Genomic DNA, 14,295 nt, shown 5'->3' on the forward strand with positions numbered 1-14,295 from the left:
GTCAATTGATATGGAATGGATTTGGAATAAAAATCTTTGTAAGGCTGAAATGAAAAACATGGCCATGTTAAATTATTTATTAGGAAGCACCTATGTTTTTTCAGTTCCTCAAAACAGTCTGCCTGTTTCTGCCTGTATCATCAAATTTGTATAATGTGTATAATTTCTGTATAATGTGCAATACATGACTTACTGTTAGTTCATATACTGTCAAACTACCAATCTCTACTTTTGTATAGGCCTACATATTATTACCATTATTTTTGTTTTTCAAGGTATTACTGACAGTTGTAGAAAGGACCACAAGTTCTTGGAGAAAACATGATTCCAATTGCAACACTGTCCAAATTTGGTAAGTACACTCTTGCTAAAAATACAAAAAATTCCAGTAGCAAACGTTAAATTATCAAATTATACCATCATTTTTCTACATACAAGAGTCATTGAAATATGGCATGTTATGTGCCAATTTGAAATTTGAGAAGAGGTCACAGTGTCAGACAATACATTTGTGACCAGAGAATGATCATGTAAGAGAGAAGTGCTGGGAAAGAAATTAAATGAGAGCTAAAGAGAGAGGTGGAAGGGATTTTTTGAGCGTGATAATAATAAATAATAATAACTTTATTTGTATAGCACTTTTCTAAAAACAATTTTTACAAAGTGCTTTACATACAATAAAACCCAGAAGGACAGTAATGTAAAACCACCACAATTAAATAGATAATAGAGCTGAATAATAATAAAAAAAAAAGAAAATAACAGTACAAAATAGGAATACAAGGTAATACAAAAGATAAATAGATACAATTAAAACAAACAAACAAACAGAGATTTCACATAATGAGTTAGTAGAGGAGTTAGTAGAGGAGAAAGGAGTATGATTCAGTGGGAAGAAGATGACATGAGTTGTGTCTTTTGTTCAGCCTATGATCAGGGGCAAAGGTGAAAAGTTAGGAAGATTCCAAGGGCCCCTGAGCTGACTGGGGCCCTCGAATATGCCATGGTTTAGACTATATATTTTACTGTTTAATAAATCTTTGTTAAAATACTGCTGTTGTATTTACACATCCATTTTAATATTAACAGCAATTTAGAAAAGCAGTCAAGTTGTCTTGGAGAGAAGGATCTTCTCATGAAAGTGAGTGACAGGCTTTCAGTATTGGACCCAAATGCAGAGAACAGACAAGAGGCAGTGGAAAGGTTCAGCTGATTTATTTTGAACCACAGGATGCACTGGAACAGGCAGGGAAGTAGCAAACCTACTAACAGAAATACTAAGAAAATAAAACTAAACCTGTAAACTTACCTATCTAACCGTGATGGTCGACAGTAAAAATAACAAACAAACTGACACTTACCTATCACTAACTGCCGTGAAGATCGACAGTGAGAACATACAAAAACAAAAACTCTGACTAGAGCGCTATACTGCCTGATTACATAAACTTATGATGACGCGGAGCTGAGAACTGGGACGCAGACAATTGGCGATGTGAGACCAAGACTCGGCAGGGCTGGAATGACAGAGGGGATTATAAAGGAGAACAGCAGTCATAGGATGGCACAGGGTACATTCTTCACGTGAGTAATAGAAAAGAGCAGAATACTTCAATTGTCTCCTCCTGCCTCGTTTGCCAGGACGCGGTGCGCCAGGACGCGCGGTTTCAGGACCACGGACAGCGGCGGTCGTAACACACGGAGAAGCTTCCTGACAGTTTGAGATTCAACTGTTTGCTAAACATCGCGTGCATGATTAATTAAGACACACAGATGTTTCAACCGGCTCTGTACTGCAGACTACAGCGCTGCTCGGACATGAAGCGCCATTCTTGCAATGAATCTTGGGGCTTTCACTTCATTCAATGCATTGAGAGCGAATTGAAAGCTTTACGAACGAAAGCTCTACGAACCAGTAATCCCTTAACTTACATTTTCATTAATTTACATTACTTCACCCCCTAATTCATGCAAAATCTCCTTAAAATTAATTAAGGGGGTTATTAATGAGGAGATCCCATCAAAACCACCTTAAACACCCCTAAATATTGACTCTTTACTTTATAATTTAATGGAAAATTCAGGGAGACAGGAACTTTTCCATTAATTTCCACTTAATAACCCTGTAAACCATGCACCCTTAATTTCTAGTGTCTCTGTGAATCAACCCATGAATAAATCCCTTATAAATCATACTAACCTTACCTGCCTTTTTAAAGCTATGTTATTTTTAATGGATAATTAATGCATGTAATGGAGAAATTAAGGGCATTTCAGGGATACAATTAAGGGGTTTGGTTTTGTGGCAAGGAAGGAAACTTCCGGGATCTTTATCCGTCTTTAGTCCTTTCGTTCTTTTGTTTTGGAATCATGCTTCGGCGGTTAGATATTACGTAAAACGCATCATGGAGGACACAAAAACGCACCAGAACGCATATTGATAATCAGCCTGGGTAATAGATTTCCTGTAGAACCTGTGATGATCTTCTTGACCCTTCCTGGTGCTCTGGGACTCAGCTTGGTGCTGAAGGGGTTCTGTGGGGGTCTGGGCCCCCCATGGGATGCCACAGCATTTTTATGTTTTATGGTTTATAATGCTTAATTTGTTACATCACTGTGGCCTTGATCTTTCACCACCATACTACTGTTTTCGTCCAATGTTGGTGATCTGTAAGTTTATTACTGTTGATGTGAGAATGTAAATTGAAATCTATGAGTCATCCACATCCATGCCTGTGTATGCAGTTTAATTTCTATTGCCTCCCTTAGCCGTAAGTGGAAATGGTGGGGAAAGCCTTGCAGAGCTGCTGCAAGACAAGGACTACAAGGAGCTTGTTAAGATTGCAGAGACAGGCCTCCCTTGCACAGACACACCTCAGCATGTTGTTATAGTTGGTGCTGGGATGGCTGGGCTGACTGCTGCAATGCTACTAGGGGATGCCGGGCACAAGGTATGTACTTCACACATTTAAACCTGCATATGGGTTATGTGGAGATTTCATTGAGACATAATGATATAACCCAATATTCACACAGCAGCCAACTATGTTACTGTTTTCACCTCTTTTCTAAAGCTTGTTGTCAAATTCTGGTCCTGAACGAAGCTCCTCCCGGTCCATTCAGTGGCTTTTCATTTTTTTAAAACTAGCTTGTCTCCTCCCTCGCTGTTTAAAAGCAGCACTCACCCCCTCCCATTCCTGAACATTTTCTCATAATGGCAGAATCGTACCTACTTCTTCACTTGTCATTGTGGGACATGTAACCTTTACCGGGAGAAAGTTCTGGCAAAGCGAGACTGGTAACCGGCGAGACTGCGTTGGTACGTTTAGCTTAGCTATTAGCCTTTATGCACGGTGCTTTGCAATATTTGTCCTTGGTAGGCCTCTGTAGTGCCGTGGCCATGCTGTGTGTTAATTACAAATGCAGTTTCTGTCACCCTCTAGTGATCAGTAATGTTGAGGCATGCTACCAAGCTAATGCTAACACAAGGCTAACCCATTTAGGCTACCTACCTACCAATTGGGCTATCTAACTCACCAATGTTCTGGCATGCTACCAAGCCAATGCTAACACAAGGCTAACCCAATTGGGCTATTTACCTACCAGTTGGGCTATGTAACTCACTAATGTTCAGGCATGCTACCAAGCTAATGCTAACACAAGGCTAACCCATCAAAGCTATCTACCTTTGTGCCCCAGTTAGCATGTTTCCTCCTCATTCACCACTCACTAGCTGGATAGTGAGTGGCCACTCACCATGGTTGCTTCTGACTAGTCTTAACTGCCTGCTAACTCTGATCACAGATGCCTAATTCACCAAGGAGTGCCAACGCTGATCTGCCTACAAATCCTCTGCAACCTACCTCCACAGGGCACAATCTCCCTTTTAATCTTAGCTGCTCCACCTCAGCTGCTAAATCAGAATACTTGAGTATTTTCTTCCCATAAGCTTCATCTACTGTGTCTTCCCCCGCAAAAAACACAGGGTTCCCATACTCCTGGAAAACTTGGAAAAGTCATGAAATTATATAATATTATTTTCCAGGCTTGGAGAAGTTATGAAAAATTATAAAAGGGAGACAATATTCGGAAAAGTCATGAATGTTACAAAAAGCTGTGGCTGGCTCCGAAAAAGTCTAGACCCACCTGTTGGAGGAAAAAATTATTGGTTTCTTATACTGCATTTTGTTGAGTTTAAATAATATTATAATCCTTGATTTTAAAGTGAAAAACAAACTAATGCCTAATGTTAGTGTAGTTAATGGTTACTAAATTGTGGTCATGGAAATTTGAAAAGGGGTCATGGAGAAGTTATGGAAAGGTTTTATAATTTCATCAGTGAAAAGATGTGGGAACCCTGAAATGAGTAGGCTATTGTATAGCACTAACCCTATCAGGGTTAGCGATACTGTAGCTAAATGGGTAGATCAAAAAAATACCACCCTAAAACACTTCAACACTATTAAACCCAGGTTGGAAATTTCCTTTGACAAAGTTAGGCGGGGTTAGGTGTTCAGTCCCCTCTGAGGCCACCCATGCTAAAAGCGTCCACCAAATGTTCTGTTCTGTTCTGTTCTGCAATGTTATACTATGCTATGTTAAAGGTAACCATACTAGAAGCGAGTGATCGTATTGGAGGACGAGTGCTTACCTACAGAAATGAAGATGAGGGCTGGTATGCAGAATGTGGGCCTATGAGGATCCCAAGCTCCCAGAAGTGAGACCCACCATGAATCCAAAATTTTGTTTTGCTCTAAGTTTACTCTAATGAAAATAAATCTTAGCTCAAATAGGATTGTGGGAAATTTACTCTGATCTTATTTCTGTAATGGTCAAATCTTTGAGAGCTGCAACAAGAATAATTTAAAAATATGACATCTTGTTATAGATATTATTCTGAGGCAGATGAAACAGTTACGTCCTCTGGTCTGTTGGATGTATTAAAGAGCTAGGGAATATACTGTTTAATGAATTTGTCAAACTTGGGAATGATGCCCTGGAAAAACTATCTACTTTGAAATGTTAATAATGCTTTCCACTCTTGTTCTTCTTCATATAATATTATTATTATTATTATTATTATTATTATTATTACTGCATTATTAATTACATATCATTATATACAGCTTTAGTAAATTCAGTATAAGTAAATTCAATTAATGTGTGCCAGCCTCTGTCACAATTTTAAGACAATGAGTTGCCCCCTGATTTCTATGTAGGCTACAATACTCTTATTGAAGTTTACTTTGTATAATTTAAGCTTGTGTGAGAAGATTTGCCTGTGGTCACAGAAATGAATATAGCATGGTACTTAACATGTTTAATATATTTTTCCTTTAACAACATAAAAATTAAATACCGTTGTAATTAATTATCCCTAAAAGTGTGTTGGTTCATCCATGAACATAATGCACTTGTGAAACTCATATGCAAGCATGTTGCAATTTAACAATAAATAGACATTGTTTTGATGGGGGGCGTTTTCCCCCATCTTACCCTGTGATCAGCCCTGGCGCCAGGACAACTTTGTCAGACGGGCAATCCGACAGGCTGGGGGGGCAGACACATTGATGGCAGGGTCGCTCAAGCATAGACAGCACCGGGATCGTAAATAGCCAACCTGTGGCTACAATATAGCCTATTGATGCACCAGTTTGCAGCGAAAATCAGTACACAGCAACACACGCCAACATCAGCATAATCTAACATAGCCTATTGGACATAGTTGCCTGGGCTGCATTTCGGCATTTAAGATTCCACAAACGAGACCACACTGAGCTATGGGAACGTCCACAACACAACACTGTACCATAACCATTTAGCATTTTAAATAATGTTTCCTAGATGAGCACCATAGACAGCCAAAGCTGGTCGCAACTCAGCATTCAGTTAATGGCTAGTTTAAAGCTAGTCAAGGCTATATAGCCTGTGTTGCTCGCTCAACTTTAAATGTAGCCTACATTAAAACTTTTAAATAAACATTGGTTTTAAAATATATTCTTCATTAACAGCTATAGGTTAATCTAAAGATACAGGGAACCAACTAACCTGTCAGAACAGCTGGAGCCTGTGCTGGTTGGAGTTGAATCTGTGGCGGGGAGAGTCTCCGTGGCCGGCGACCCCTCACTGCTACTGTACTGCTGTCTCCCTTTGTTCCAGTTTTTAAAAAACTTACTTATATCCATTTTGTTGTTGCTACCGCTCGCGCAAGACAAAAAGCTAACCAACGTCTTGAAGTCCACTGTCAGAACGTCAGAATCGCAAAGCTCCACAAGGTCCTCACATTTAAGTTAGCTGTTTGAGCTGCCAACTTTTTGCCTGTTTTGTTATGGTGGCCTACAAATAACACTAGCCGAATTAAAAAGACTCTTAAACCAATGTATGTGTTTCAAACATTTAAAATCAGATTACCAATTAGCTTTGTGCCTATTTATTTCAACAATTCATTGTTTCTCCTGTTTTTTCCCGCAGGCCTGGGAGGTGGAGGTGGGGGTAGGGATGGGGGGGCTTGGGGTCATCTTGAGGCGGGCTAAGCCTGTCTATGCCCGTCCTTGACGCCAGGGCTGCCTGTGATTAAATGTGCAACAGTGGCCTCTTATTCAAAAATAACAGATCTCGTAATGTGTTCATTAACCAAACAGAACTGAGTATTTAACAAATCTGTGTAATAAACAGTGTCAATATTTACGGCCATGTGTCAATCACCAGAATTATCCAGACATTTACCACCAAACTGGGCGTGAAACTGAATAAGTTCATTGAGGAGGACAAGAACACATACTACCTGGTAAATGGGGTGCGGCACAAATCTTCCTCAGTAATCGAGAACCCAGACATCCTGAATTACAACCTGCAGGGAAACGAGAAGGGGAACACAGCTGAGAGGATCTTATTCCAGGCTCTGAAGAAGGTTTGTAGAGGAGAGACAGAAAATAAACCCATTTTCAGTGGTACAAAGTCATCATAATGTTCGTTGTCATTTTGCAGGTGAGGGAGGAGGCGGAAAACAATGGCATCCAAGCCATGATGGAGAAGTATGATCATTACTCTGTACAGGTAAAGAGATACTACACATCTCTACATGTTTTTGTTTCTAAAATTACATCTTTTTTTTCTTAACAGGCAGAGGCTATGTTTTCTCACTCAAAATAGATACTATTTTTTAAATTATTATTCAACCAACAGTCTTGTCAAACAAAAACATATTTAGATCAGTCAAGGCTTATTTCCAGTAATTTCCAGTTTCAGTTTTCAGTCAATTATCAGCAGCATAGTTAAGTGATTTTAGTCCTACATGTTTCTTATGATTATTACAGGAGTGACAGTTACAGGACTTCTATTCAGCAAACTCCCACTTCCTCCAACAATTTTAGTACTACATTCTGGATCAACAGTCTGCTGTAAATATGCCTAAAAAATCTGACAAATGGGTGAAATGCAATTTCACTTGCTCAAGAATCTTGAAACAGATACAATATACTGAAATATCCTTCCCATCTGATTTCAGAGAGTTCTTGAAACAAGTTAATTAGATTTGGAAATAAGTGAATTTCTATCCCCACACTCACTGATTATTTTGTGGCAGTCTCAAAATTTATCCAATTGACGGTTTTGCATCAGATTTTTCCACTTGTTTTAAGGAAAATAAGACTCAGTAGTACATCAAATGACATGTCAAGATGGATAAAATCTTTTCATAAGTGTTATTCATAAGTGGCTCTAATGTGAAGTGATCTGATGATTTTTGACAGGACTATCTAGTGAGGGAGGGGGACCTGAGTCCAGGAGCTTTGAAGATGATCGGAGACATCCTAGACGAGAGTGGTCTGTTTTACACAGCACTGACGGAGATGATATATGAGCAGGCATATATCAGTGATGACACCAGGTATATACAAATACAACTGCAGCTAGTTTTAGATTTATAGTTGTACAGTATGTACATGATCTAGGTTTTTTGGAGCAGGACATGGTTTGCTCAGCGTTCGCTGCTTGGTGCAGCGCAAGTCTTGACTTGATCTTTGGGGAAGTCAGGATAGCGTGAAAAAAATAGATGGAGTTTTCAAGAAGCAGAGAGAAGAGTTATTCCTAGCTCATTATCGTATTCGATGTAGAATATGCCTAGGCAACTGAAAATATAACACCCACTGGTCATAAATCGCTAATCTCCACACACCTGGTCTGCCCACATGCTTCCAGGAATGAGCTTTTCTAAACATGCACCAGCTCTTTGTACAGGGCAGCAGCGGCAAAACTACCATATTTGCAGGTAATGCAGCTGCATGGGGGACCACAACAGCTTACAGCCCGCACAAACAGGCCCCTTTATATCTCGCCACTATCGTATCATAAGATCTTGAGCACTAAGTCTACAGTATACACACAGCCACTAAACTTCAATGGTAAGCGGTAAGTATTTATAGTACTCAATGAGCCAAGTCATCTGCTCCATGGTGTCACATACTTGATGTCATTCATTCACCAAATAAATAACAATACAATAACATAAAACAGTTTTACATATAGTTTATTGACTCCTCTATGTTACATTTCTAAATGAAGTTTAAATAAGGATTAATGGGATTTGATGTTCAAAAATGTGCAAAATGTGCCCCCGCCCTGTGAAATTCTGGGTTATGGTGATTATGGACACATGCGTACTACTGCGTTAGAAGAGTTAGAAGTTAGAAGAGTTAAGACAGCAAGTAAATGTCACCGATTATGTTTTCATCTGTTATGGTGCTCCGACACCAGATTTTGTCAAGTATAGCACGGCGGTCTGTTCTCCTAATAATCATTTCATTTAGGTGTCAACTGCGCAGTGCATTTCGCTGTTGCTGGTCGTTTTAAAGCTGCGTGCTTTCACTTCTTTCATTCGCTACTGACATTACGTTATGTTACCGTAACATAACGTAATCTTATATATAACAAATCTAATACGAGAACCTGATCACAATAAATTCTGGTGAGGTCATAACGGAACAATCCGTACCGAAGAGAGAAGGGAGGAGGAGAGGCAGGAGGAAGGCAGGCCGCAGATTGAATAGCAAGCGGAACATTATGATGCATTGTGATGGGCAGGGCCCGCTTTGACCATCTTGCACTGGGGCCCGGCGCTGACTCGTTACGCTACTGCAGCGCAGGTAAAATTTGTTAATATGTGGCACAAAACAAACAGAACACCGGCACTCACAGAACAATAGTCTTCTTATTTATTATGGGCAAAAAACGAACGCGTTTCAGCTAGAAGCCATCATCAGTGTCTTCTAGCTGAAACGCATTAGTTTTTGCCCATAATAAATAAGAAGACTATTGTTCTGTGAGTGCCGGTGTTCTGTTTGTTTTGATCCTTGCCACAACCATGCACCCGATACAGTGTTCAAGATTTGGAGCTGTGCGCACTGCCACTTTTCAATATGTCTTCATAATATGTAGCACAAGCCATAAGAAATAATGGGTTTAAGAGTGCAGTGGTGGAGTTATCACGTCCTATGTGAAAATCGTAAACGTATACCAATGCCTGGCATGTAAATCACTTTTCCAAGATGCAAACTTGAAAATTGCAAAAGTGAAATATCATGAGAAAATGTCAAATTATCTCATTCCATTGCCAATTTTTGTAACTTTTTTTTTTAAGAAAAATAAGATTTCAAGACTCGATACAAGATTAAATGACTTGATAAGATGACAATTTTGTGCAGTACACCCAAGTCTACATTTCAGATGACTGAGGTTTACCTGTAATTGGACATTCTATCATGTGTTTTGTTTTTTACCAGCTACTATGAAGTGACAGGAGGATTTGACAATCTCCCCAAGGCCTTTCATGAAGCGCTGGATGCTACCCTTCACCTTAACTCTCCAGTCAAGTGCATCCAACACTCACCTGACGGCGTTACCGTGTCATATCATAAACACAGCTCGTCCTCTTTGACCCATCTGAAGGCTGACTTCGTCCTGGTGACTGCCACAGCCAAAGCCACCCTCTTCATCGATTTCCAGCCTCCTCTGTCCCTCAAGAAGACATACGCCCTGAGGTCGGTCCACTACGACAGCTCCACCAAAATCATCCTCACCTTCAGCAAGAAGTTCTGGGAGAAGGACGACATCAGAGGCGGGAGGAGCATCACCGACCGGCCCTCTCGTTTCATCTACTACCCCAGCCACAGTTTCAAGAACAAAAAGATCGGCGTCCTCCTGGCCTCCTACACCTGGTCTGATGACTCCCTCCTCTTCCTGGGGATGAGCGACGAAGAGCTGAAAGAAGTGGCTCTAAATGATTTGGTGAAGATCCACGGCGAGCACATCAGGTCTCTCTGCACAGGAGTTGTGGTGAAGAAGTGGAGCATGGATCCTTACAGCCTGGGTGCTTTCGCTATCTTCACACCATACCAACATGTAGAGTTTGCCAAAGAACTGTTTGCAAGCGAAGGCAAGGTGCACTTTGCCGGGGAGCATACAGCCTTTCCTCACGCCTGGATTGAGACCGCCATGAAATCTGCAATCAGGGTGGCCAAGAACATCAACGACTGTGCAAACCACAATAGAAAGAGAGAGGTAGTTACAGAAGAGAGTGGATGAGAAGAAAGAGTGTGAGCAGCAGAGAAGAGAACAGGAGACAGTACAGGGTGTTATGGAAAGAATACCGAATCAGAGTTTGGCATTTTGTTTGATCTGTTGATTGAATGTGTGATCATTGTTTATTTTTGCTCTTCTTTTTTGTCACTGATCATTTTTTAAACTTCGTAGAGAGAGTCACTACAATTCAAGAACAAAAAAAGCAGAGGATTCATTTTGATTTTGAGGCTTAATTCGGTTTTCAGTGATTGCAACGGTATTTATTAGAAGTGTTTCATTTCCAAAGGAGATATCCACCATTTGAATAATGGAACACCTACCCCAAAAATGATTGCTGGCATGAAAGTACAATTCACTATCATGTATTACTCCAAGTTATCAGTGCTTTTAAGAACTTCTATTGTAAGTCTTTTTATCTTGAATTAAGAAGTAAAATCTTTACAATCTTTACTTACTTACAAACTGTTTTGATGACTTATTTTTGAAATATTGAACAATGAGCGTTAGATAAAACATTTTTCCAACATGGAAATGTGGTGTTTTGGAATGAAACCCTTAAGGACATGAGTTCATTTTTTATTGCAATATTAGATCATGCCAATCAATTAATGTATCAATTAAGCAAATAATCAAATAGTTAATCAGTTAATTAGTTAAACAACCACTGTGGTGTCTGTGCTATGTTCTTGATATTGCCATATGTTGGCAAAGATACACTGATTATCTTTTTATGTACACTGTTTGATATTTGTGTATTGGAGGCGCAGGTTTGATTTTGCCATTTTTGTTTTAGCGTTTCTATATTTTTATGAAAGGATGGTTGTATATACCGTATTTCCTCTAATATTGGCCCGGGCCTTTATTTACCTCAACTGCAGAGGGCACCAGGCCTTTATTGGAAGCAGGCTTATATTAGAGACAGGCCTTTATTTCTAATTCCCTCTGTTTGATAAGTATATTTGCTCATATTTTAGTACGAAGCCTCCTTGTTTTCTGATCTGCTTCTGTTGGGGTTCGTTAGGTAGACGTTTTTTTGTTACTGCAATGCATTACGATAATTACGGTAATCGACGACGGCATGCTCCAGAGACTTCCGCCGGCCGAGCCATCTTGTGGCACTTGTACGTTACTACAAACTACAGTTACAAACTACAGTTACATTATATAACAGGGACCAGGAGTTTACCGGTATCCACCGTTGTTTGCATGTAAGCTGAAGCTAACTGAAGCTAACTGAACCCGGGCGCCGATGTGTTCCCGGTGATCCGGCCGAGATTTCGGCGGGGGTCCGGGGCTCGGATCGGGAGGATCAATGCGGGCCGTGGGCGCGGTGGAGAGGACAGCGGCGGAGAGAGGAGACGGACACGGTGCAGTCATATACTAGGTTTTGACCTAGTCTTGTTTCCTTTGTTTTTTTCCCCGGCCTGTATTTGAGACCGGCCTTTATTTGTTCGTGTCGACGACCATTATCGGAGACCCGGCTTTTAATTGACTACAGGCCACTATTAGAGGAAATACGGTAAGTTGTTATTAGTCAGTGCATTCCCGATTGGCTGTCTCTCTGTTCCCTCCTATATTCTGGTGAGTCACGTGACCCAGCGGACCTGCTAGGGAAGTCAAGTCGGAGTCTTTTTGAAACGGGCTCCGGACTTGGAAGAGGGAAGCTGTTCCAGAGCGAGCGAGGCTTGGCTACTTCTGAGCGGCATCGTATGCTAGTGGGGAAAGTCAAATGTGTGGCATTGGTCTAGTATTTTGGGGGTATTGTAGACCTGGTCGTCTGGTGTGTGAACTGAAACGAAATTGTGGGTGACTGTTCTTCCTTATATGAAGCCTCCCGGCTCGCTCTGGAGCAGACCTTGTATTGGGGCTCCTGGTTTTTATATGCTTGTATGCTTTTAGTGCAGGTTTTATGTACGGGGTAGCCTATATATTTTTGTTTTTCATTTGGGGAAACCTAGCGCTGAGCTATTGATGTCCTTACCTATTGCATCCTAACGCTATTACTTTGCTGGGGTCGATGGGTGTATGGTTTGCTGTGCAATTGTAGTGAATTGTTTAATCCTGCATGGTCTTGGTATGGTAGTATTTCTCCCGCAGTATAATCTTAACTTCTCCCCAGCCGTATAGCAGGATACTCATTGTAGCCAGCTTGGGTTGTTCCCCACCTTTTTGTTGTGTTTTTTTGGTTGCCTTGCCCTAAATAAAATTGTACCTTATCCACTTAGTGTCTGCCATCTATGTGTCCTTAATCACTGAGGTGCTCTACCCAAGCCTTATTAGATATCTAATTTGTTACATTTGTACCAGACAATTTTCCTGTGAGGATCAATAAATCAGTTGTGTAGTTGTTCACTCACTGATTAATTCAATCAACTGTTTTGTCAACACAGGACAGAGTAGATGGAGTTTGGTTCCTGTGAGGTTTGGCCTGCTAAACCACTCTCAAGTCTCAACATCTCATATCATTGTTTAGACAAACAACAGCTCTTTATAATAATACTAATACCAATACTAATACCAATACAAAGTGCATTGCAGACAATAAAAGCAAATGAACAAATGAAAGCACAATAAAACAAACAATAAAAATTGCAAAAATGAATTATAAACACAATTAGAAAGGAATGACCTAGGCAAAAACAGCAGGGATAAAATAGATCCAAAGTGGATTTTTAGTAAAAATGATTTAGAAGACTTTGCCAGCCTAAGCTTCAGGCTGTGACCCTGGGTGGGTCAGAGCACCCGAGGGTGCGCAGAGACATTGATATCACCGACAGTTAAAGTGGATGAGAACAGCATGGGAAGAAGACTTTGGAAAATGTTGTGTAGACCGAAATGAAACAGAAATAGAGTATTGGCCACTTTCATTTCATTTCCCACATGCAGATCCTCATTTCCAGTCTTTAGTTACAAAGATAACACGTTAGATTTTATCTACATGTGAAGGGTTCATCAACTGATATACTAATAATAATGAACTAGATTTGTATCACATGATAAAAAACAATTAAAATGTCAGCCATTGATTAAAAACAAAATTAGAAAGGATAAAACAAGAAATATAAATATATATAAGTCATTACCTGATGTTAATCACTCAAATTATACTTTTAAAATATTGAGGTTGTGACAACCAAGGACCAAGGACTTAAATTTACCCTTTCAAAAGGATCATTATTTGTCATAATTTTGTATGATCAATCCTTCTGTGAGAGTAGGTATCACTTTTTCAAACGGCTTTCTCATTTTGGAACAAAAGTGTTCACATCATCATCTCATTATTTCCTTACTCCACTGCTTTTGATCTCAACCTACTCTTGCTCAACTTACCCCATCCATCTGATACACCTAGCAGTTTAAAACAAACACAAAGGATTAAATGCCTATCCCAGAGCTATTTGACCCAGGTCTGACTTTAAATAGAGCTGAAGCATGTTTTGTGAATTCTGTGCTGTCAGTCAATTGTCAGAAAATTGTGCAAACCATTTGTCTAAAACATTTCCAGGACAAAATTCTTTAAAACCTGCTGATGTATGCAGAGGTTTTGATTGCTTAAGGGTTGGAGACACAAACTTAGAAGTGGCACGTCACCGGTTCTGTGAGAAAATCTATGTGGAGAAAGTGAATGAGTAACACTCTCATCTTCCTCAATTCCTGTAACTTTAAAATAAAATGAATGAACAAAATATTGGGTCATCTTCCTGATATTGAGTTGCA

The 14,295-nt window shown here is 40.0% G+C and overlaps 1 protein-coding gene across 1 annotated transcript; it reads left to right on the forward strand.

Annotated features, from left to right (window-relative positions):
• Positions 1-2,788: 2,788 nt before the first annotated feature.
• On the forward strand, positions 2,789-10,983 carry LOC139910186 (L-amino-acid oxidase-like). The gene is made up of 6 exons (XM_078291582.1): positions 2,789-2,951; positions 4,605-4,717; positions 6,709-6,910; positions 6,988-7,056; positions 7,752-7,888; positions 9,780-10,983. The coding sequence occupies exons 1-6, from the start codon at positions 2,904-2,906 to the stop codon at positions 10,579-10,581; spliced, it is 1,371 nt and encodes a 456-aa protein (XP_078147708.1). The 5' UTR covers positions 2,789-2,903; the 3' UTR covers positions 10,582-10,983.
• Positions 10,984-14,295: the final 3,312 nt, after the last annotated feature.

Source organism: Centroberyx gerrardi, chromosome 23, assembly GCF_048128805.1.
Source record: "Centroberyx gerrardi isolate f3 chromosome 23, fCenGer3.hap1.cur.20231027, whole genome shotgun sequence".
In the NCBI taxonomy this organism is placed as follows: Eukaryota; Metazoa; Chordata; class Actinopteri; order Beryciformes; family Berycidae; genus Centroberyx; species Centroberyx gerrardi.